Consider the following 25,699-nt stretch of genomic DNA (forward strand, 5'->3'; position numbering starts at 1 on the left):
TCAAAGAGCGAATAGCGTAAATGAAATTGCAAAGACGAAAGTTTTACGACAGTTTGACAAGAGCAACAGCTACAAAATGGCTGCTGCAGCTGCTGCTCACATCGCATCGCATCGCATCACATCGCTTCGCATCGCATCTCATTTCATTTGCACTTGAGCTCTTTGTTTCCCTATTGAGATTTGCGCTTCAGCTAAGCAGCGCTGGGAGCAGCTTCAACTTGATTGAAAGTAAATGTTGGCGAAATCGAAGCCACGCGCCGGCAACACCAACTACAGAATAGAAAAATAGAGTTTTGGCAATGCCAACTACTGCCAGCGACGCTATGCTCTCTGGCTGCCAGACAACGTTGCGTATGTGCAATATTTCAAACAGCATTAGAAACTCATGTCAAAATGGCAGCCTGCTTAAGAATGGCGCTCGTTAAAAGTGCAACAGCAGCAGCGCAGACAGCGACTACTGCAACTGACAACATCACAAATTCCTCACAGCCAAAGTAATCGAAGAAGTCTGCGTGTGTGCGGCTGCCACAGCTATGTGTGGACTTGTAAGGGTATATGGGCAATGAAATTGATTTGTCATTGTCATTGTCATTGTCATTGTCATTGTCATTGTCATTGTCATTGTCATTGTCATTGTCATTGTCATTGTCATTGTCATTGTCATTGTCATTGTCATTGTCATTGTCATTGTCATTGTCATTGTCATTGTCATTGTCATTGTCATTGTCATTGTCATTGTCATTGTCATTGTCATTGTCATTGTCATTGTCATTGTCATTGTCATTGTCATTGTCATTGTCATTGTCATTGTCATTGTCATTGTCATTGTCATTGTCATTGTCATTGTCATTGTCATTGTCATTGTCATTGTCATTGTCATTGTCATTGTCATTGTCATTGTCATTGTCATTGTCATTGTCATTGTCATTGTCATTGTCATTGTCATTGTCATTGTCATTGTCATTGTCATTGTCATTGTCATTGTCATTGTCATTGTCATTGTCATTGTCATTGTCATTGTCATTGTCATTGTCATTGTCATTGTCATTGTCATTGTCATTGTCATTGTCATTGTCATTGTCATTGTCATTGTCATTGTCATTGTCATTGTCATTGTCATTGTCATTGTCATTGTCATTGTCATTGTCATTGTCATTGTCATTGTCATTGTCATTGTCATTAGTGATGGAAAACCAATGTTAGCATTGAGAATGCTCAAGCGTACAGGGTATCTTTAAGCTGACCTTTCTTGCGCAGGCATTCTAACTTCTTATTTGCCCTTTGCATTGCTTGTTGCTAAATTAATGACAGGCATTTTCATGTCAGCGCGCGACTTCTGTGATTTTTAATGCCACTGCAGGAAACGCAACGAAAAAGTTAACAATTTACAGTTTCTGAGAAAGGAATAAAGAGTTGAATATTTACGGACATATTATTTTTACTGCTCTGACAAACTCAGCTAACAATAGCAATAGCAATGGAACAGTTGAGTCAGCTTAACAAATTCAAATTTCTATTAAATTATACATTAAAGTTAAAACAAAAAAATATTTACAAATTTGGAAAGCAAGTTGAAGGCAGGAAGGTGACTCACGCCGTGAATTGAAGCATTTACGATTGTTTTGCCTGAGCTTGACCTGATTTAAAAAGGGTCTTTTAAATTTTTGAGGCAAGTTCCCCTTTTGTGTCTCACGATTGTTGCTGTCATTTTGTTATTTATTGAAAGCAGGGAAAAAGTTGTGCTGTTAAGCGGCAAAGAAGTCTCAGCGGTGCGTCTAAACCCTTTGCGTGTGGCAAGTTTTACGGCTGTTAACGCGGCAACTTTATCAACTGAAGGCACGTGTGGCAGGCCTCAGCCCGCCCCAGAGGAATAGCTCCAGAAACAGCAGACGTTGACATTGATTTGGGTGTGCGGACGCACAGCGTTTCGGGCACCTCAACAGCCCAGTAATCCATTTATTAACTTCACTTGAAGTTTGAAGCGCTATTTTTGGGCTCATTTGTATATGTGTACATATATTTTAGGACGCGGTTTGTGGGTCGCTGCACAAATGTGGCACACAGCGAGCTGCTGTCAAACGGCGACTGCAACAACGGATGCTGCAGCGCTTAATAAGCAACTCGCAACGTGCTGCAGTCAGTTTGTCACTCATTTTGCTTCATCATGCAGTAAGTGTGTCAATGTAGCTGTCATGCTACACTCACACACACAGACACTTGTATACGACAAAGCCAACCGCCACGCCCACTTGCTGCCTTCACTTGACAAGCCTCGCTGCTCGTCTATTTGTACTGCTGCTTAGTGCAAAACTTGTCATTTGCAATTTCAGCAGATTTTCTTTTTTCCAGAATACGCTAACTGCGGATACTATAAATTTGTCAGCGCTTACCTACAAGGAATGTACTAGATATAGCTATTAACTTATATATACTTATATATATTAGCTACAAATATATATTATCATATATATACCTATATATAACATTAAATAAAACCATTTGTTCATTTACTTTTTACAGAAAATAATTGACTCAAACCTAGCTGACAGCCCTTAGTTAATTTTCATTGCAAGTTTAATATGCACTTTAACAGGCAGTTGTTACTGCATATAGATTTAAGTGTCCTGTAAATTCATGTTGCAATTCAACTACTCGTCAACTATTTAGGGTTGCCAGCCTAGGCACTTATCGCTGACACAGTTAGCAAAATGTATGCCCTGGCGCGACCTTTAAGAGCAGTAGTAGTCAGGAGCTGTGCTGGAAGTCAATTTAAATGAAATACTAAAAGTAATTAAAATTATATTTAAATATAAAAAATATGAAATTTTATTTTAAAACTTTATCAATTATAGTTTACACAACAATAAGACTTGCGCTAGAACTTGCTAAGCTGAAAGTCTTAAGCTGAAATTGTAAGCAAGCGTATATCGACTTCGTTCTGTTAAGGTTACCTGTCATTGGCCGTAATATTTGTGTTTTTTTTTTCGTTCTCTGCAGCAACTGCTCGACAACTCGCGCATATTTTGCATGCAAATTTTCTGTTCTGCCCCACTGTCTGCCGCGCTGCGCGCCCTTCCACAGAGCCAGGCACTACTTTTGCTGAGGTTATGTGTAAACTAAGTGCTTGTAAATGTTATTATACGGGTCCGCAGCATTTAATGTACAAGTTCGCTTCACATTTCACTTTAAAGCCTAGCAAGAGTCGTGCGGCGCAGCTGCTAAAAAAATTCCGCCTAAATAAACAAATTAATTTGCGGTCGTCGTCATTTTTTTTCATGCACTGTTCTCTCGTTATTTGCTTCATTTTTTTTCGTTCCATTAAAAAGGATTATGTGCTTGAGATATTGTGTGGCTCTTTTATATTTTATCCTTGCATCGCTCTTCTCTTTATTTGATTTTTTTTAATTAAAAATTTACGTGCTTTAAAGTTGATTTCATTTTATATCGACTTTTTTCTTCTGTTTTTATTTTTTTCTTTAGGCATTTTCTATTATAAATGCGAATATTTAATTTGATATAGCATTTCAGCTGTGATTTTTAAATTAAATGCAAGCATCGTTTGTTGGCCGATAAAAAATTTACAATGCCATATGAAAAGTATAAAAAAGAAAATAAAATGCGGCACAAAAAAAAATCAACTGAAAAGGTGGAAGCAGCCCAGCCAGAATAAACCAAGTGAAGCTGCGCCAACGAGAGCTGGACGAAGCACTACGAAAGCCTAAAAATAAATAACAGTGGAATTTTTCTGTCCAACAATGAATTGAAAAGAAAACTAAAGCTTAAGCTTTTTTTTCAGAATTTTTATAATTATTATTTTTTATATTTTTGCTTATATAAAAAAAGAAAAGAAAACGAGCTTATATTTTATTTTCAAATATTAAATATAATTTTTTATTTTATATTTTAGTAAAAACATTTATATTTATTATAGTAATGAAAATTAATTTAATTTAAAAAATAAAATTTTTATCAATTTAAATTTATTTTAAAAATTTTAAATAAAAGAAAATTAAAGAAAACCATATTTTATTTTAAAATTCAATAATTGTCTCACAATAATAATCGATTTATCTAAATAACATTGACTAATGAATATAATCGATATATGCAAAGAGATCTACTTGACTAGCTGATTGATTGACAGTCAATCGATCCACCTTCGATGAGTTCTCGACTGAATGATCGATGAGCAACATACAGTCCAAGCTGGAAACTAAATGCCCAAATGATATATTTTAAAAATTATAATAAATAAAATAATATAATAAATAAATAGTAAAATAAATAAATAAATCAAAAAAATAAAATAAAAATTATTTAATAAGATAATCGATAATTATCGATATATGTATATAGTTATATTTTACTGTCTAACTCATTGATAGTTTAATTCAGAATTTATTACAATTCCCATATATTATTTATTAAAAACAATTTTCAGTTTTAATTGAGGCAGTTCATCTTTATGAAAATAAATATTGATTGATTGAGTAATTGATAGCCAATGCAATTAGATTTTTTATTGCAGTTTCCTTAGAGTAAAAGAAAAAGAAATTAAAAAATTGAAATTATATAAACTTAATAAAAATGTAATTTTAAATCAGAATTCAATTTGTTTCGGCCACCCATAAAATGCAAACAATGATTCCCAATATACAGTTAATGCGCATGAAACTATAGTAAACAGATCATATTTTATTTGATATTTTTAAGCTTCCCTCGGCGCTGCCAGCAGCTGCGTCAATGGCAAACACAGAAAAAAGACAAAAACCTTTAATATTTGATGAGCTGCTGCTGAGCCGCAGTGCTTGCCGCCTGCAGCCCGCAAGTGTCCTTGCCCGCCCACGTTTTCAATTAAATTTTCACAATTTTCCGTTTGCAGAGGCCTCCGCCTACTCAAGAGAAATGGCTTATGCGATAAATATCATGACAAATACTTCCGCGCACAGCTTTTGGCGGCTACAATTTTTTTCTTTTGCCTTTTTACGAAGCGCCTACTTAAGAAGGGGCATCAGAGGGCGAGGGCGTGGCAGGGGTAGGGTAAACGCACGACTTCCGTTTTGGCAGGGGCAAAGGCAGCGGCAAATGTTGTTGTCGTTTGTCGCAAGTGGAGCTGCCAAGCTGACGCCTGGTTGGCTTGTTGTCCTTATTGTTGTTGCTGCTCTTGTTTATTTCAATTGCTGTTCTTGTTCTTGTTGTTGTTGTTAATGTTAGGAATTAACATGTTTTCAACACTTGCCGTCAAACAAGACACACAAACACACACACACACCCAGAGTAAAGTTGCATGACTATGCGCCTATTGCTTCAGCCAACTGGCAACTGGTCACAATGGTAATGCGCCTGCAGCTTGTGGCATGCCACGGCTGCCACTTGACGCTGGACGCGTAAATTGCACGCACACACAAATACACAAACACAAACACACGCAGACACGCACACGCACACGCACACGCACACCCCATGCCGTGACAAACAAGTAGCAGGCAGACGGACGACTAACGCTAACGGTAACGGTAACGGTAGCGGAAAAGGCGCCTTGTCTGTCGCGCTGAAAAGCATGCTACAATAAACGCAACACATTGCACAGTGGAATGCAGCATAGTAAAAATTCTTTAGAGGGTGGCTCAGCAAGAGGGAGAGTATTGTCGATAACTATATTGCAGTGAGTGCTAGAGTTATCGATAAAAAGCAAATATCAAAATATTTAATAAGATTTGCCATTTGTTTATGTCTTTTTACGCCTGTAGTCACAAATATTTATGTTGAATAAAAATAAATAAATAAAATATATATATTAATTTATTACGAGTTGTAACATAGTATGCAAATATAATTTGTATATATTTTATTTATATTTAAGAGAATTTGTGCATGTTATCTTTTATTTAAAAATAATATAAAAATGTTTAATACACAAAAATTTCTTACAATGAATTAATTAATAATAATTAACTAATTAATTAATAATTAATTCGAATAAGTTCTATAAAATGACTCAGTTTTCTTGCCACTTGCGCCACTGTGCGGCGGCTGCTGAAGTTTGCTAAAGTCGTTCTAGCGCGCCAGTTTGACTTTGTCATTAGCAAATGCACTTGAGGCAGTTGCAACGAGCACAAGGAGAAGTGGAAGAAGTGGAGAAGCAGAACAAGAAGTGAAACTGGAAGAGGAACGAAGCCAAGTGAACACTTCAAGGATTTATGCGCCGCTGTCGTTTGGGCCATTGTCGCATTGTCCTGCCACTTCCGCTTGATGCGGCCTCTCATTAAAGTTTGAGGCAGGCTGCCGCACTGTTGCACTGTTCCCAATTATTGCCGCAGCTGGCAAGGGTAGTCGAAACTTATTTACAATTTAACTGTTGCCTATTTTAATATTGAATAAATATGCACAAGTCGCAGCAGGAGCAGCTGCAGGAGCTGCAGCTGCTGGTCGAGCACTTCCTGTCGTCAGTTAGCGCCTCAGATTTGACTCTGGCTCTGCCTGCAAGCTAAATGCAATTGCACAATTTCCAATTGTGCGCAAAATGTTGGCCAAAATGCTAACATAAATTGTTTTGGCAACAAGTCAAGCAGCTGGCCAAAGAGGCAACCCAGATCGCATGGCAGCCAAAGCATTTCAAGCTGGCAATGCTGCACCGGAAGCAGAGCTGAAAGCCAACTGTCGACCAGAGACGTCGCAGGTAATTGCAGTCGATTGACAATATACACTGGCAGAAAAGCGGTGGGCACTTAAAGCGAAGCGAACACACAAAAAGTGAATGAAAATTGACTTTAAGCTTAAAATGTGAAATTGTGAGGGAAAATGAAAGCTTTAACTGAAACTGAACTGAAGTGAACTTAAATATATATATATAGATATATAGTTATATAGTTTGTCTATCAATCTTTAACTATATCTAAGACAGACAGTGCTAGCTGAATGGATGGGTCTATATATGATGAAGGCAATAGCATGGTCTCAATCTGTATATATGGGTATATGGATGACATATTTATTTTCTTAGTTTTTATTTAAATATAAAATATAAAACTTAAACTTGCACTCTTGCCATATATATTTTTTACTATATATACTATATATACTCGTTCTTCAATAGCTTGTACCCTTAGTTCTTGCCTTGAACCAGCGTTTGCTATATAATTGCACAGAGTCTTATTAGTTCAGCCAGGTGGGTAGGTGGCAGGCCGTCGTCCTGGATACTTGGCCTCTGGCCCGGTCCGTGTAACAGGTTGCCTGCACATCGCACAGCAGATTAGGCAGTCAGAAGTGTAGCAGCTGCTGCTGCTGCTAGAGTTGCCTTCGCATTTTTTAACCCTTCTTTGCCAGGGGTCGCATGCCCCTGCTACGCCTTTCAGTCTCCCGCTGCTCTGTGGATGCCTTCATTTGTAAGCCATGTCAGTCAGGCGAACGAACAAGCGGACAGACGAGGGCTTAAGCCCTCGACCTGGCACAGCACTTGAGCTATCCAAAAAGGTGCCATGCCACGCCCACAGCTTGGAGAGGCTGTGTGGGGGTTCGCCTTCGCCTAGGCGCTTTTGTATTTTGGGAAAAAGCAAATATTTGTATTTCAGCTTGAATGCCTCAACGATTGAACTGAGAGCGAAATTTGAACTGTAGCAAATCACACGCGTTTGATTGATTGATGATTCGGCAGAAAAGGTTACCCAATGCCCTACACCCTCGCCCAACCCCAAACCCAACCACACCCCCACTTCATTTGCAGTGTGTACACATTTATTATTTATAAAAAGAGAAGAGGAACAGAAATAACAAAGAGCAAGCAAAAAGCTGATCTCCCATTGTTAGAGCTTCACGGCTCGCATTAATATGCATTGCTGATAAAAATAATAAAGATGGAAGCCAGCAGATATAGACCGTCTAACTGTACCTCTATAGTCTGTCTGGCTGTAGCCAAATCAAACAATCGCAATAAATCAACGCAGACGAAATGAATTTTGATTGTCATTGATTTATGTCTATTGCAGTTCAGACCAACTAAATGTTGCTCCAGACACGCCCACACAGCTCACGCAATAATGCGATAGATAATCATGACAACGGATTTCTTTTCTTCTTCTTTTCTATGTCTATGTGCTACGTGTCATACCTTATGAGGTATAACCGAAGCGAAACTTCGTTTGTGGCAGCTCCAGCAGCCATGAAGACTTAGAGTGGACTTGATATATACTGCGCTATGTGCTTATACTCCTATGGCTATGAAGATTTACTGGTCGATAACAAATCGATAAGCCAACCGCCAGAGCTAGAACTGTAAGTCAGCTCTATGCAGCAGGCTGACTTCTTGACTTCTTAAATGTGTCCAATTTAATAGAATTATTTTTTCTGATTGCCAAATTCATTTTGTCATTAATAACTATCAAAATCGATAACTTTCAATCTCCTGGTATATACATCTATATGAGGACGCTTATCTGACTATCTATCTAACTACTCTGTCTAGTTAAATGTGTTTGATCATACAAGTAATAATATAATATATTATGTGACAAAAAGTGAATTTCTTGAAGATTTACTCCGTCGATAACAACTACAGAAATCGATAAGTAAACATTTCATTGTATATGTATAGTTGATTAGTAGAAATAAGTCTTTTTGAGTCAGTCTCTGCTAAACTTAAGTTTTTGTTTTACTAAGTCAAGTTTTTTCAACGATAGCCAAAATCGATAACAATATAGATTTTATTTTTTATATATTTTAAAATTTTTTTTTCGTTGAATTTATAAATTATATGATACATATACATATGTATATCGAGTGTTGAGTAAAGTGTATATAGCAGTTGGTGTGTCTTCTGCTATCTCTCCCAGTCTCATTTTGTTCTTGTTATTCTTCTTTTTGCTTAATTTAAATATTAAAGCAATGCAAATGCCATAAAAATTTTAAATTTGTCAACTTAATAAACCTAATTTGGTTAGCTGTAATAAACTTAGTTATGGCAATTAAAAGCGAATACAATTTAATTAGAATGCCGTAATTGCAATACAATAACAAAAGCTGACATTCCTGCAGGCAATATTCCCACACTGAATTCAGAAATTAATTTCACACATTTCCCACGCTTTTCTTATTTATAATTTTCCTTCTTTTCATATATTTCTTGTGTTTATCTAATTTTAAGCAGTGCTTGTTCCAGCTATGCCAAATTAAAATTTCTTTCCACATTTTCCGCGTCAAATTCGTGAAATTCTTTTTGTTATACAAAATGATTTCAAAGCTGGAATTCGACTAGCCAAAAAGCTGTAGTTGTAATTCCAGGAATATATTTGCGCCCTTTGTGCGTTGTCTTTTTGTCTATTTGCAAGCTCTTAAATATAGTAATATTTCATTACAATTGCATTCCATGCGAAATGGGGTTAAAAAGAGCACGGAAAGCGAAAAACTTGTTGCCAGCTTTTAGGCGCAGCAGCAAAAGTGCCTCGTTGTTGGCATGTGCCTCGTTGAGCTTCCTGCTAATTGTTGAAACTTTCAATTACAATAAAACAAATGCTAAAGCCAAATGTCTGCGGCATTCAACTTGTCTGCCCGCCCGTCCGTTCGTCCGTGTGTCAACTTGCCAAATGAAAATTACATTTCAAATGCTGTCGGTCTGTCAGCATTGCTCCATTTGTTGTTGCTGCTGCTGCCTGCTGTTCATTGCCCTACGTGACCCGACAAAATTAATGCTAATGGGGGCGGCTTGGTATAGGCGGGGCGGGGCTGCATAAATTATCAGCCCTGAACTTTGACTGGGCGCCGCCAAAAAACAAGTGCTTGAGCCTATTTGGCAGTTCTGATGATTACGCGGCGTATGAGTACTATTTATTTAACGCTGAGATACACACACACACACCCACACAGACACACTGAAGCACACTCTTATTCGATATATGTTCATGTATGAATGTGCATGGGCGTGTTTGCGTATTTTTAAGTAGTTATGCAAATGTTAAGCACACAGCCGCCTTTTTGACCTGAAAAAGTCAATACGAAAAATTCTGCACATGGCCAAGGCACAACATTCGAACGCACACACACACGCGCATACACACACACTTACATTCATGATTCTGTAGCTGAAAATACTTACACTCATATAACCACTACAACGAATCGCTGAGCACTCACTCGAGTTATTTGCTTCCTATCTGAACATTGGCCAACAAGCTGAGCTGAGCTGAGCCGCAGGCGACAAAACTTTCGCATTTGTTATCTATTCAATTCAGATATGAAAATATTTGCCAGAAACATTCTATAATATATAATATACATTTTAAGTTTTTGCCATTTTTTTTTGACTAAGATTTTTTTGATAAAGAATATATTTAGATATTTACAAAAAAATTAAAGACTAGATGTAAGCTTAAAAATATGTTTAAGCTAGTTCTAGACATGATTACTTACAAATGACAATGACAATGACAATGACAATGACAATGACAATGACAATGACAATGACAATGACAATGACAATGACAATGACAATGACAATGACAATGACAATGACAATGACAATGACAATGACAATGACAATGACAATGACAATGACAATGACAATGACAATGACAATGACAATGACAATGACAATGACAATGACAATGACAATGACAATGACAATGACAATGACAATGACAATGACAATGACAATGACAATGACAATGACAATGACAATGACAATGACAATGACAATGACAATGACAATGACAATGACAATGACAATGACAATGACAATGACAATGACAATGACAATGACAATGACAATGACAATGACAATGACAACAATTGACGATATTTTTGTCAACATTAACTTCGCCACATTTGTCGCCTGTCGTCTGGTCGTCCTGACTACTGTTCAATCTTCCCCAATGCCTGCCCTCTCGCCGATTCGCACGCTAAGAAAATCGAATTGCGAGAGTGTAAACTTAATTAAGAGCATTGCGAGCCGAGTTGATTTTGTTTGATTTACGCGCCAGCAGCCCTCAACGCTGTAATTACGTAGCCCTCAGCGAATATACACAAATGTATATATATATATATATATATATATGTATATATACATACATATATAATCTGGCTATATTTATGTATATATATAGGTATGTATAAGTATCTTAGGGTCAATAGCGTCAAGTGTTGACCAGCTGTCGCTGATTACCCACCGAAAAAAAAGTGAAGGAATATAAAAGGGAAATAGAATTTGGAAGAAAGGACGTCGCTGCTGGCATTTCATGGCTCATTAGGCATGCACATACGTTTGCGAGCCGCGTCAAGAGCACAAAAGCCCAATACGCTCGGCTCGCTAATACAGCCCATAGCAGAAGAGATGGGTATCCTCTCCCGCCACCCCCTATCGCTGCCTCTTTGGCTCCCTGCTGGCAGCAAATTCAATTTTCTACGACGCCGATTTGGTTTCCGCACGTCTTAAGCTATCGTCGCGTCGACCTCCCAGCGCTGCCATGAATATAGTTATAGTCAGGACTATATATAGGAGAGGGTGTGTGTATGTGTGTGTGTGTGTGTGCCACTCGATACCGATTTGCGCTGCAAAATAAATGATAAGAATCTGTGTGCGCGCTGCTCATGAATTACAAATCGCATAAAGGATTTGCCACTGGCTCAAGAGGAGGACTCCACTGCAGCAGCGACAACAGCAGGATGCATCTTGTTTCTGCGGGAGTGCAGGCAGCAGAAGCTGCTTGGATATGGCGTGGAAGCGGTAGAAGCTGGGTATTACAATAAAACAGTGTTGCCAATTCATGTTGACTTTATATCTAAACGAGTTTTAGCTTTTTTTAAAGATACTTCAATACCTTAAAGTTAAACTTTCTATATATATATCTGTATCTGATATATCTTAACTTTTATTTATTCAATTTCCAGCCATTAAAGTGTCGAAGGCAGTCATCTTTCGGACAAAACCTATGGCTTCTTTATGTCAGTTATGAGATTGTAATAAATATTATAGTTTTCTTTATATATGAAAAATTCGTCAGTTTGAACTACAAAAGGTTGGCAGATCCTTCATATACACGTATATATATAAAAATTTAATAAAAAACATTTTTTCCCACATTTCCCTCAAATACTTTCGCTTTAGCTGAGTTATTATTCTAGCCTTTTTTGTGCAATGCTCTTTAGCTGTCTTTTGCAGCACTTGGCAACTCTGGCGCCGCCGAGATTCTTAGCTGTAAACATTGATGAATGTAAAAACTCAGCAAAGCGTGAGCTTGTAATTCGCAATTGGTTCAAGCGCACTTACCGTCGACTGCTAAGGAAATTCCAATTAAATAAACATTAAAGTTATGTCATTTTTTATAAAATGTAGAATTTGTCAGCTGCTTTATTTATGACTAAATTAATGCTTGTCCTTAGCGCTAGATCGTTTAATCGATGAATTATTTTCATTTGTTATTTATAAGAATCAGATTGTTGAGTTCTGCAGCATTATTTTGTTTCAATTAAACTATATATTAGAGCTAATTATTTTATTATTTACATTTATCGTTTTTTACATTGCAGTTGAGAAAAGTTTTCGTTTTCGTAGAAAAAATTATTATCACCATTTTTTTCTCTTTATTTTAATGTTTTGTTGAAATTGAAATACTCATTTTTTATTTTTAATTTTGTGTACAATTTTTTCAATATATTTTCAATATTTTCTTTTGTTTTTGTAGTATGCTTTTAGGAAAATAGCCATTCTAACATTTCTAAGTAGACTAGGTTTTGGAAATTTTACAATAGATTATTGTTCTTGGTATTGTTTGTAATTTTGTTTAGGTATATTAATTAATTTTTTATAATACGAAAAAAATTTGAATAAAATTTTCGAGTTAAAGGCAGGGCGTTCTATATAGGACAAAGACGAACAATATTTTAGTGAAAAAAAATTAAAATTGGAAATTTTATATTGGAACAGCCATTTCTTTAGGTTTCTCTTTTGATACTATATAAAAAGCATTTGCGGCAGTCGTTGTGGTTAGTATTTATATATATATATATATATATATTTAAATATATATATAGTACATATAGTATATAGAACAGTTATACACTAAACTTATATAGCAAGTAAAAGTTTATTTTCTATTATGAGCACAATTCAGACAGTACAACTCGTATGTATATGTATGTGTGAGTGTGTGTGAGTGTGTGTGTGTGTGAGTGTGTTTGTGTGTCTCAAATCCTGGAATTTTGCAAACTTTGTTTTGCGCTCATAAAATATGCTAAGGCCACATTTAATTTTATCTTTTTTTATTTTTATATAACTCTAAATTTATTTCTTGAGCTGCGTGTTCTTTCCATGGAAGAGGGGAAAATCATAATATGATTGAGTTGGAAAATGCGTAAAGCGAAAATTTAATGAAGCGACAAACCATTTGTATTATGTACACATTAATTATGACAAATGAGTGGCAACGAGAGAGAGCGATCGGGTAGGAAAGTGGACGAAAAGGACAATGAAAATTTGTCGAACTGCGTAAATAAACTTAATGAGCCATTATTTAACACAGACCGCAAAGGTAAACAGCGGAAAAAGGCAGGTGTGTACGCACGATAAAGCATAAAGGCCAACAAAGCAGAGACAGAGCTAAAATGAGAGTGAGAGAAGAAGTGGTTAAAGACTTAAGATCAGCTATATACACTCGGTATGATATAATACAAATGAGGTAGAAGTAAAAGTCTTGAATGATAAATGTATAAATGCAGTTAAATAGATAACAAAGGCAATTTGTTTTTCTGTTAACTGGAATAAAAACTTAGAGAAATGTTAACAATATGTGAAATTTGCTATGAAAATGTTAATAACAACACTGGGAACTTTTGTGAATGTTAAAGTATAAATGTTAATAACAGCCAATTACTTATGTTAAACATTCAAGTTCTGAAATGTTAAAAGCAAAATGTTAGAAACTATATAAAAAGTGAAAAAAGAATAAAAACTTGAATTGAGCTAATTGATATAAAATTGAAGAGCAAATATAAATCTTACTTAAGACATTTATAACTAAAATGTTTGGAAATATGTATAAAAATTTTGATTAAAAAACCAAGTTGAGCATAAGTCAGAGCAAGAAGAGAGAAATTACAAACATTTTTAGAATGAAAGTTTGAGCTCGCAGTAGTTCGAGCAGCCAGCGAAAAATATGGAATCAAAGTTTTTAACAATATTTTTTAATAAAATGAAACTTTTCCTGGGCAGTCGAATAGTTTAACAAGCTTTACATTTTTCACTTCTTCGAAACTTATTTTTGCTGAAAAGTGTGCGTTGGCAGCAATAGGAGACTTGTTTAAAATATATTTTCAAAATACTTTGATTGATTCTGAAATATATGAAAGACAAGTTCAATGTTAAGTTGAATAAATGAAATTGAATAAATGAAGAAAAAGTAACAATTATTAAACATGAGCTTAAAGAAGGTATGGGAATTCGATGTCAGCTAGATATATATCAATAATATACCTATTTTTAAAGAGTATCGAAATTTCAGGCATAAATGAAAAAAATATGAATTGAGGCCAAGAATTTGTTTTGGGAAATGTCTAAGAAAAGATTAGCTTAAATAAATTATAATATAAAATATATAAACATAATAATCGAGCGCAGAGATTGAATAAAAAATTTCAATGGAAATTTGCCAATAAGAGAATGAAATGATGCTTATTATTTTGTTTTCTTTTTTTGTGTCTCTTGTAGCTCAGCCAAAGTTTTGTCCTGCGTATCATTATAAATGTTTCTTGTCTAACCTAAGCGCGGCGTTAAGCGTAAGTGTAGCTTGGCAATATTTCTAATCATATAGTTACATATATACAGTCCATACATGAGTAGAAAACAACAGAGGAGTGCTAAGTGTCAAATGGGATGAGTTTCTTGGGAAGTTGGGGAATTTGTGTTTAATGGATATCCGTCTCCGAGTTGCTGGCGCATTATCACGCCACGGTGGCGGCCATTGTGGATGGATGATGAGATGACAGCGGCTCCTGTTGATGCCCATGTGTATGTGGATGATGGGAAATGTGATGGACCGGAAAGCTCCACAGTGCAAAAGGCATCTGCTGCTGCACCAACAAAAGCAGTTGGCGTAATTTGTTGGTCGTTGTCACTCTGCTCGTTGTTGCTGTTGCTGTTGCTGTAGCTGTTGCTTTAGCTCTTGTTGTTGTTATTGTCTTTGCTGTTGTTTCTGTTGCCGCCGCATCGCATGCCGCTGCCGTTGTCGCAGCCTGCTTGGCGCAGCGCATCTGCATCTGCATCTGCAGCTCGCCGCGTCGTCATTCATCCCACAGGCACTGCTGTTTCTGTCGCACATAATAGGTGAACTGTGTGCACTTGCGGCAGGTCTTGATGCCGCAACGATAATTCGTTTGCTGCTGCTGCTGTTGCGCCTGGGCGCCGGATGTGTCGCTGCCCAGACTCTTGCCCTTGCAGTACTTCAGCCCGCACGGATACCAGCCGATGCAGGTCTCCAGCGTACAGAGGCAGGGCGCCCACAGGCTGCTCACCTCGTTGCAGCGCGTGGAGAGGGCGTCCGGGAATTTTTCGGTTGCTGCCTCCAGGCTCGAAATCGAGGAGCCTAACGACGAGTCGAAAAACCAAAAATTTTAAACACAAAATAAGCAAAACGAAAACCTGGTTAAAGGCAAAATCAAGTTAAAAAAAGGTTGCTCTAGTCGGCCGTGCCCGACTAGTAGATACCGGGCACTCTGCGCATAGCTGCTGCACAGTAAATTTGAAATCTCTAGCTTTTATGGTCAATTATCTAAAATAAGGAAATGTGATGAGTTATCGAAAGCAAATGATAAACACGTACTGCTTTACGGGAGTATATTTTGTAAATTTCGAGTCGGACACATTAGAACGACTCAGCTCGTCATCCTGATCAAGAATCTTTATATTTTACGGGCTGTGCCACGTTTTCTTCTGTTACATAGCAACATTTTTATGAGATTTGAAGCAACTCGTTACAAGAGCAGCGCGAACTTTAGGTTACCTATGTACAGTAGTCTCATAATAAAGATTCCTTTCTATCAAGCAGCTACAGTTTGAATTTCATAATTAACCCGAAGTAAAGGGAAGTTGATTTCTGTTTCAAAAACCAGTTACATATATCCCACTGTACACTGTACTCCCAAACGCTGTGTTTCACTTGTGCAGAGTTAATCAAAAACTAATTGAAAATGTGCAGGAGCGAAAGATTTGCTTTGCTTTTCGTATTTCTGCTAATCAAATAATAATTATCTCGACTTGCACTCACCTGGCAGTTCCGCCCACGCTTTCAGGTCCACATCTCGCACATAGGTGGCATCGGTGGCCTCGGCGCACAGCGTTTGCAGGTGCCGTGTGATGGGCAGCGAGCGATTCAGCTGGACCCAACTGCTCATCGTGTAGGTCTCGCGACCTTTGTCCTCCTCGGGCGTGCGTATTGTGTGTGGATTTTTCTGACGCAGCTTGGCCATGGCATCTGAGGAGATGAAGTCGCCTTTGTTGAATTTGGTGGCAAAGCACATCACCTGATACTGGCTCTGACCGCGCTCCTCCTCGCCCAGCACCAAAGCCTTGAGGATTTGAACCTCCTGCAAATAGGGAATTTCGTTGTTGTTGTCATTTTGTTGTCCATTTCCATTTCCATTTTCTCTTTTACTTCTGCTACTTACATTACGAAAGTCGATGAGCTGCGTGATGAGAGTGCCGTCTGTCTTCTGAAACTCCAGGGTAATCAAATCCTCGCCAATATTGGACGTAATGCTCTCCTGTATCACTTCACCGCCCTGCAGTGAGAAAAGGCAAAGAAGACTCAGTAAGAGATGCAACAAGTGCGTTGGCAATGTTAACTGGACTCTGGACACGAAACTAGAATATTAATAGCGCGAGGCAGCGAGAGAGAGAGAGAGAGAGAAAGAGAAAAGGGGGAAATCTAAGACGCTGCTACCAGAAAACAAATTAACTACAAGCTAAAGTAGCAACAGCAGCAGCGCCAACAGCATCTAAGGCGCGACTCGTCCCTGAACCAAATTAGAGTCAAGAGAGTTGAGCAGAAAATATAGTGAAAATGCAAAACGAGATGAGGAATTGTTGTGAATGCGACTCTAGAGGCGGCCGCTCGTCACCAAATGTAGTTCAACAACATGACAACTAGAATAAACAACAACAACTACTACAACTACAGCAACAACTACTACAAGTCCTACTACAACTACAATCATACATGAACGAATTGTCCTTAGCGTCGCGCACCCCAACTAAACTTTTATACAAATGGAAAAAGTTGATTGACATTTGCTAAAAATAGACAAATCAGAAAAAAAGAAACAGAAAAACATGGAAATCACATTTTTATAAAAGAATATTAAAATTTAATTAAAAATATATTTAAAAAAGTTCCTAGTAGTCAAAAACGTATAAATAAATTTTTCTAAATTTAGTACATTTCTAACAAAATCTAATTTTATATTTGTTTAAACTCTAGGAATGAATCCCAAAAAAATTTTAATAGAGAAAGTATTTTATTATTTTTAGTTTATATAATATTTTTAAATATGTAATATTATAAATTATATTTATTATTTATTTATTTTTAAATATATAATATTATATATCTAATCATTTATGTAATATTTAAAATATTTTGTATGGCTAAAATATTCATTTAATAATTTCTTCATTTTCATTTGAATAAATTTTTTTTTTAATAATATCTCACTAATATGACAATGACAAAATATTCAAAATTATATTACATTTCTTTACTTCTACAAAGTGCTTTAAAAATCACTGTTTTGCTCAAAGTATTAAAAATTAATTGCTGAAGACAGTTTAGTTGCGAATTATATTACTAATTGCGCAATTAAAGCGTTTTCAGTTCAAAATTTTATAAACATTAAAATATATAATTGGTATATCTTTGTTTTGCATTAAATAATATCCATTTATTTATAAGCTATATATTTATAAAGAGATACTATCTTAGCTTGCAGCTATGTCTGACATTTTTACTACGAAAATAATGCAAATAACATTCAAATTGCGAATGCCGAAAAGTTCAGCTGGGTCTGCACGTGCATACACATGAGTGAGAGATTGTGAGCATGCTTGTGTGTGTATGTAATGTGGTCTGTTTGTGTATGCATTGCCTTTGTGAGTTTGAACAAAGCGAATGTAAACAAAGCTCAAGCTGAGAGCAGTAGCAGTAACAGCGACGTCAGCAGAGACGTCGACAGAGTCGGACATTTTGGGGCCAGGGACAGCAACAACAAAAACACAGCAGCAGCCAGCAATGTTAAAGGATGTCACATATAAACAAAAAAGAAGGCACAAGAGCGCGTTCTCTTTCATACACACACACACATGCACAGTCTTTGTTGAACGCGAGTTTTTGGCAAAGGTAATATAAAATTTATAGAAAAGCTAAAGCAAATGTCAATATTATGATGCCATGTAAGCCACGTGCAAACAGAAATGGCATGAAAATAAACGAAAATTAAAAGTGAAAACTGTCAAAGTGACTTGCACTAATGACTGCTACGGCAAAACGAGGAGAGAAAATAAGTTCAAGGACAGTTGGGCGTATTGAACAAATGGGTGGGACGAGCATCGAATGTAATCAATTAACAGTTTTAATTAGTTCATAAAAAAACCAAAGCGCTCACAACTCGCAGCTGATTAATAACAACAAATGTTTGCCAGCGTGCTCTCTCTCTCTCTCTCTCTGTCCATCTGTCGTTCTCTTGTTTTGACGTGCTCAATTTCGAAATTGAATGTTCGAAAAACAGCAGCAACGCCAGCAGCGCAGTCAGCGCCATTTTTGACATTCACATTGCATTTAAACAAATTAATAGAGATAACAATTGAGAAATTCAAGAGCGTGTCTTACCTGATTCTGCACATTAATCAGCAGTTGGGCGTCACTGTTATTTGGTGTGAGCAACAAATTGCAGAGTATGAACCAAAGGAACCCGCGACTGTGCCTGAAGAAATGATAACAACTGACTGAACGTCTGCCGCAGCGTCGGCGGCCCGTTAGGCGGCAAGTGTTGAGCACGTTTCGATGCACCGTATGCCATTTCGAAGGTTTCACTTGCCGAATTCGTGGCTTTTTCGACACTAAAATCATTTCGACAAACACAAAACACTAAAACACACACCCACACACACTCGATTCACTTTGATTTTTGTTTGCGTTGGAGCAAAATACGCGACGATTTTCTTCTGACGCCGGCGACACACGTCCGCTCACTTCGAAAGTTCGACGCAAAATAACAACAGCTCAGCCGACTATAACATAAGATGAGAGTAGTTCCGAATGTGAGCGAACTAGTTAGCAGTTCTGTTAAAATCGGCGCTTTAACATAGTGAGAGCGTAAATGTTTCAAAATATGCTCTACATAAATGGAATTTTATTGACTTTCAAATATTGTAAGTAAATTTCAGCTATAATGCTATAACTAAACACTGCTCTTTGCGTTTATATATAATTGTCCGCCTCAGCTGTTTCAAATAGAGCATAAAGCGTTGTCTTTACTACTTATCGAGCGACCGCCACAATTTCTCACCGAACAGCTGTTTTCATTGTAATGCACTAAATTAGTCCAAAAACGCGTTTTAAACGCTTGTGACGTGTTGTATTTTGTAAATTATGTTATTTTAACAGAATTTACTTAATTAAATTGTATCTTGTACGTGGGACTTTGGCTTTTTAAACACAAACAACATGTTGACCCTACGAGAGCGGCAAATAAGTACGCAATTTGAGCTGCAGACAGACTAAAAGCGCTCGTTTTCACTTTTCTGCCTTCGTTTTACAGATGCAATTAAGCAAATGCTTAATTTAAATTCGCAGCAGCCGAAAGCTTTGGCCGCGGAGCCCGTGTGGAAGATACTCATCTACGATCGCGTTGGCCAGGACATAATATCTCCAATTATATCCATAAAGGAGCTCCGAGAACTGGGTGTGACTTTGCATGTGTGAGTAAGCGGCATGAAATGGGTCATGGGTCATGGGTCACGGGTCAGGGGTCAGGGATCCTGGGTTCGATGTAGTACAAACCTAATGACGTGTTACATATCTAGACAACTTCACTCGGATCGTGACTCTATACCTGATGTGCCTGCCGTGTACTTTTGCCTGCCCACGGACGAGAATCTCGATCGGATACAGCAGGACTTCTCCAATGGCCTCTACGACATTTATCATCTAAATTTCCTAGCTCCCATCACACGCAGCAAAATCGAGAATCTAGCTGCAGCTGCCCTACACGCCGGCTGCGTGGCCAACATTCATCGAGTCTACGATCAGTATGTAAACTTCATCAGCCTGGAGGATGATTTTTTCATACTGAAGCATCAGCAGAGCGATCAGCTCTCCTACTATGCTATCAACCGTGCCAATACGCGCGATGAGGAGATGGAGGCGTTGATGGATTCAATTGTGGACTCGCTCTTCGCGCTATTCGTCACGCTGGGCAATGTGCCGATCATTCGATGCCCGAGGAACAGCGCTGCAGAAATGGTCGCTCGCAAGCTGGAGAAGAAGCTACGCGAGAATCTTTGGGATGCACGCGCCAACCTCTTTCACATGGATGCCACACAGGCTGGCGGCGGAGTGTTCAGCTTTCAACGTCCTGTGCTGCTGCTGCTCGACAGGAATATGGATCTAGCCACGCCCTTGCATCACACCTGGTCCTACCAGGCACTGGTGCATGATGTGCTTGATCTAGGCTTGAACTTGGTCTATGTGGAGGATGAGGCCACAGCTGCCAGTGCGGGCAAGTAGTCAAGTAATGCCTAGACTTCTTTATTGAATCTTCATTTCTTTTAGGCGCTCGCAAGAAGCCCAAAGCCTGCGACTTGGATCGCAATGATCGCTTTTGGGTCACGCACAAGGGCAGCCCGTTTCCTACTGTTGCAGAGGCCATACAGGAGGAGTTGGAATCCTATCGCAACTCAGAGGAGGAAATCAAACGTCTCAAGACCTCAATGGGCATTGAAGGAGAGTCGGAGATAGCCTTCTCGCTGGTCAATGATACAACTGCTTTACTAACAAGCGCCGTCAATTCGCTGCCACAGCTAATGGAGAAAAAGCGTCTGATCGATATGCACACAAAGATCGCAACAGCTATATTGAATTACATCAAAGCGCGTCGTTTGGACTCCTATTTTGAAATAGAGGAGAAAATCATGTCGAAGCAAACGCTCGACAAGCCGCTGCTTGAGCTGTTGCGCGACGCGGAGTTCGGCCAACCGGAGGATAAGCTGCGATTGTATATCATCTATTACATATGCGGACAACAGCTGCCGGAGTCGGAGTTGGAACGTTTACGCGAAGCACTCCAAGCAGCTGGCTGTGATTTAACTGCCTTGGCGTACGTTCAGCGCTGGAAGTCGATAATGAATCGGTCGCCTAGCATTAGCCAGGTCACTCAATACGAGGGAGGAGGCACACGCACTGTTTCCATGTTCACCAAGCTCGTATCACAGGGCAGCTCCTTTGTCATGGAGGGTGTTAAGAACCTGGTGGTCAAGCGGCATGTAAATATATATATTTGAGAGATGAGACCTAAAGAATTATGAAGCTCACATTGCATTCTATACTTTCTTTGCAGAACTTACCTGTTACCAAGATCACGGAACAGGTGATGGAGTGTCGCAGCAATGCTGAGACAGATGACTATCTCTATTTGGATCCGAAGCTGTTGAAGGGCGGCGATGTGCTGCCCAAGAATCGCGCACCATTCCAGGATGCAGTTGTCTTTATGGTTGGCGGCGGCAATTACATTGAGTATCAGAATCTGGTGGATTTCATCAAGCAGAAGCAAACGTCCAATGTGCATAGACGCATCATCTATGGCGCTTCCACGCTGACCAATGCGAGGCAGTTCCTCAAGGAGCTCTCGGCGCTGGGCAATGAAATACAGACACCTGCAACGAGTTAGGAGCGACTGCTTAGCTTTCACTGCTGCTGAGAGGAAGACAACTACTATCTGTGTGCGTGTGTGTCTGTGTGTGGCTTTTTCTTATATATATATATTTTAAGCATATCCAAAAATAAATGAAATGCAAGGCAAAAAACAAAAAAACAAAAACTCACATTGCATTCTATACTTTCTTTGCAGAACTTACCTGTTACCAAGATCACGGAACAGGTGATGGAGTGTCGCAGCAATGCTGAGACAGATGACTATCTCTATTTGGATCCGAAGCTGTTGAAGGGCGGCGATGTGCTGCCCAAGAATCGCGCACCATTCCAGGATGCAGTTGTCTTTATGGTTGGCGGCGGCAATTACATTGAGTATCAGAATCTGGTGGATTTCATCAAGCAGAAGCAAACGTCCAATGTGCATAGACGCATCATCTATGGCGCTTCCACGCTGACCAATGCGAGGCAGTTCCTCAAGGAGCTCTCGGCGCTGGGCAATGAAATACAGACACCTGCAACGAGTTAGGAGCGACTGCTTAGCTTTCACTGCTGCTGAGAGGAAGACAACTACTATCTGTGTGCGTGTGTGTCTGTGTGTGGCTTTTTCTTATATATATATATTTTAAGCATATCCAAAAATAAATGAAATGCAAGGCAAAAAACAAAAAAACAAAAACAAAGTGAACGTGGGCAATTACTCGAAACTTGACGCGCTATCCCCGAAGGACAACAAGCAAAAACATGCGTAGCACAGCGTGTACAACAAGCTGGACCAGATGCTGGACAGTGCAGAGAGATCAAGAGCCAGAGAGATGGGGAGCACTGCAATTGCATTCTAGGCGCCCATTAACACCAACTTGGCAACGCTTTGATGGACAGCTGACAGACACCAGTCAGCAGTCAGCAGTCAGCGACGGCTGACGACAACAATTATGGGGCGACAACAATGCTATGCGCGGCACTTCGGGGACTGAGCCCTTAGCAATTAACACCACAGCTCGAACTATGAATGGGACAGCTACAGTGGCTCCAAAACTATTTCCAACGGCAGCAACATGTGAAACTTTAGCTAACTATAAGGACAATGAAAGATGAAAAGGGAACTTCACATAGTTAGAATGGATAACTTTTAGGGCGTGGATATATACATAAATATAAATAAATTGTTGTTAATTTTATATTCCTATTAAAAATGTTACTTATTAAATTTTAAATATTTTTGGAAATGTTGAGACATTTATGTTTATATGCTTAGCTGAAGTTTCCATTTTCAATTTAATTTTGAGACGAAAATAAAAATTAACTTATATTAATAAAAATAATATAAAAACCAAACTTTTTTATAATCTAATAATAAAAAATTATTATTAATATGTATAAAATATTGTAATAAATAATAAAATAATATATTGTATTAAAAATATAAAAATGTCTTCAATTTATTTATTACGTTAAATTTAATTATTATTAATATATATTATATATAATATTTACTATATTAATTTTGGAATTTCTATAGAGCTATAAATATATTCCTAATGATATATTAACAACAAATATGTATACAAATTTAGTTCCCTCAAAAACATTTTGTTTTAGTTTTCTATATAAAATATATATAACTTTTAACATACTATAATAAAAATTGTAATATAATTTTATATAATATTTAAATGTTATAAAAAAACAAAAAAGAAATAAATAATACTACAAATTTACTTCTCTCAAAAATGTTCTTATTTTCATTTTAATTTTCTTAACATAATATTTTAAATATAAATAAATAAATACATACATATATTCTCCTTATGTATGTCAATACCAAAGCGAAATCAGATCAAATGTTGGGAGTTAGGGTTGAGTGAGCGTAGCAATTGCATCTTCTACTGTTAATCATATAGAAAGAGTTGCAAAATTTAGGAACTGAGCTGCTGCTGCTGCCTCCTCTTTATCCATAAACAGAGTAAAAAATCATGTAAATATATTTTACTCATATAACAACTTAAAGGCAAATCAGATCAAGTGTATTTAGCCATTTAGCCAATGGCTACATGGCAAGTGCACTTTCTATAGATTCGAAGAGGCAATTACAGCATTTGAGAAATTCTCTACTTTTGTTCTCCAATATAAAGACAAATGATAAACTTAAATATAAACTTAATAAACTTAAGCTTTGGAGCAACGTTCATCAAGAGAATCATCAAAGATCATGTCTCTTGAGCCATACCGATTTCTAAATAACGTTTAGTTTTTTGTGGAGCATGGAATAAATCTAAGCTTATAAATATATCGATTGAGTATATCGATAAATCCTATTTTGATTTGTTCAAATTTATTAAAGTTCCCGTTTCGCGGCAAGTTCCGTGTGTTTTTTAACGGAAGTTGTGTTGCAACAGAGATACCTCTGTGGAGAAACCACGAAGTTTATTTATGACTATTCAAAAATACTAAAAAAGAAGAGAAGTATACCAAGTCCAAGTGATGCTGAAGTCTTCTTCTATTTATAGACCTTATCACATTCTGTTAACCGAGCGAAACGTCAATCAATTAGTTAATTTGAATCTTGTTCAGTAAGTTTGTTTTTTTGCGCCCAAGAATTATTGTTGAGAGCAGAAGAAGAGACGCAGAAGAAGCAGAGAAGAAAATATTGTTGGGAATATAAATATATCAAGCATATTTTTTCAACATTTCAGTTGGCTAATTAACACTTTACGTAAATCAGAATTGATGGCCATGTTGAAAGCGGCCCAAAAACAGATGACGATGATCGCGATGATGATGCTAATGATAATGATGATGATGTTGCCGATGACGATGTGGTTGATGGCGATGATAATTCATGGAGCGCTACGTTTAAATATTGGTTTTGGTTGGGTTGAGTTGAGCCGATCTGGGTTGGGTTGGGTTTTGGGTTACTGTGATTCGGCGGCGGTGGCGGCGGCGGCGGCTACCCGTGGCTACAATTTAAATGTTAACATAAACAAGAGCAATTTAACAAAAGCAACGGCCCCAAATCCCAAACAGAGGAAAAAAAACTGATTTCACGGGTGGTCCAAAAAGATGCGCTCAAACAAATCATAAAATCGTATGAAGCAAAAAAAAAAAAAATACAGAAACTAACAACGCAACATGAAAGAAGAAATGCTACTCGTACCAGCCATGAATCGATTATGTGGCCACTGTATATACCTCTGTGTACGCGTGTGTGTGTGTGTGTAAATATTGTTGAAGCAGCACAGCGCGAAGGTAGCTGAAAAATGGTCAGAGGCAAACGATTCCCACATTCCTGCTGCGAAACATAATGGCCGCCGCTGTCGTCGTCTTCAGCAAGCCACACACACAAATGTGTGTGTGAGTGTGTGTGTGTATATAGTCTTACATATGTACGTACATATATCATAATCTTAACAACTCTTAACAAGGCTGAACAAATTCCAAAATTCGAAGAGCCTCGTCAGCGAGCCCCCAACAACAGCAACAAGAAGAACAAAAAGCACAGCCAGTCAGACGTCCAGCAGAAGAACAGCAAACGCCACAAAGACTACAAAATGAAGTGGATGCACACACACATACATAGAATGTTCACATATACACACATATATGTGTGGCTGGCGTGAGAGGCGTATGAATGGAGTCCAAGTTTGGCTGTGCAGCAGCCAGAAACCTTTTAGCTCTTTGGCTCAAACTTTTGACTTTTGAGTTCGATTTTTGAGTCGTTCGCATATTGTCGAACTGCTCGCACACTGCTTGAACCAATTTATATAGAATTTATATGTATTAAAGAACATATATAT

The 25,699-nt window shown here is 37.8% G+C and overlaps 2 protein-coding genes across 5 annotated transcripts; one reads left to right on the top strand and one right to left on the bottom strand.

The window, feature by feature from the left end:
• Positions 1-14,511: 14,511 nt before the first annotated feature.
• Positions 14,512-19,220, bottom strand: LOC111599334 (out at first protein). Its single transcript, XM_023314959.2, is given in 4 exon segments — positions 14,512-15,566; positions 16,248-16,566; positions 16,648-16,761; positions 18,864-19,220. Coding segments are annotated over 4 exon segments (1,314 nt in total). The 5' UTR covers positions 19,104-19,220; the 3' UTR covers positions 14,512-14,925.
• A 47-nt stretch (positions 19,221-19,267) lies between these two features.
• LOC111599333 (protein sly1 homolog) lies at positions 19,268-22,032 on the top strand. Of its 4 annotated transcripts, none has more exons than XM_023314957.2 (6): positions 19,352-19,405; positions 19,478-19,728; positions 19,795-19,954; positions 20,060-20,754; positions 20,808-21,517; positions 21,592-22,032. In XM_023314957.2, exons 2-6 carry the CDS (start codon positions 19,701-19,703, stop codon positions 21,919-21,921), a joined length of 1,923 nt encoding a protein of 640 aa, XP_023170725.1. In that variant the 5' UTR covers positions 19,352-19,405; positions 19,478-19,700; the 3' UTR covers positions 21,922-22,032. The 4 variants fall into 4 exon arrangements, with proteins under 4 accessions (XP_023170722.2, XP_023170724.2, XP_023170725.1 ...); XM_023314958.2 differs by having other exon boundaries at positions 20,060-20,748; XM_023314954.2 differs by lacking the exon at positions 19,478-19,728 and having other exon boundaries at positions 19,268-19,405.
• Positions 22,033-25,699: the final 3,667 nt, after the last annotated feature.

This window comes from Drosophila hydei, unplaced genomic scaffold (genome assembly GCF_003285905.1).
Source record: "Drosophila hydei strain 15085-1641.00,03,60 unplaced genomic scaffold, DhydRS2 tig00000172-arrow-pilon, whole genome shotgun sequence".
Classification (NCBI taxonomy): domain Eukaryota; kingdom Metazoa; phylum Arthropoda; class Insecta; order Diptera; family Drosophilidae; genus Drosophila; species Drosophila hydei.

Bases quoted from the DNA above. Each gene is read 5' to 3' on its own strand.
- LOC111599333 (XM_023314954.2), top strand. From the start codon at position 19,354: ATGTTTCAAAATATGCTCTACATAAATGGAATTTTATTGACTTTCAAA. The intron at 19,955-20,059 runs GTGAGTAAGCGG...TTACATATCTAG, and splicing joins CTGGGTGTGACTTTGCATGT to ACAACTTCACTCGGATCGTG. The intron at 20,755-20,807 runs GCAAGTAGTCAA...CATTTCTTTTAG, and splicing joins GGCCACAGCTGCCAGTGCGG to GCGCTCGCAAGAAGCCCAAA.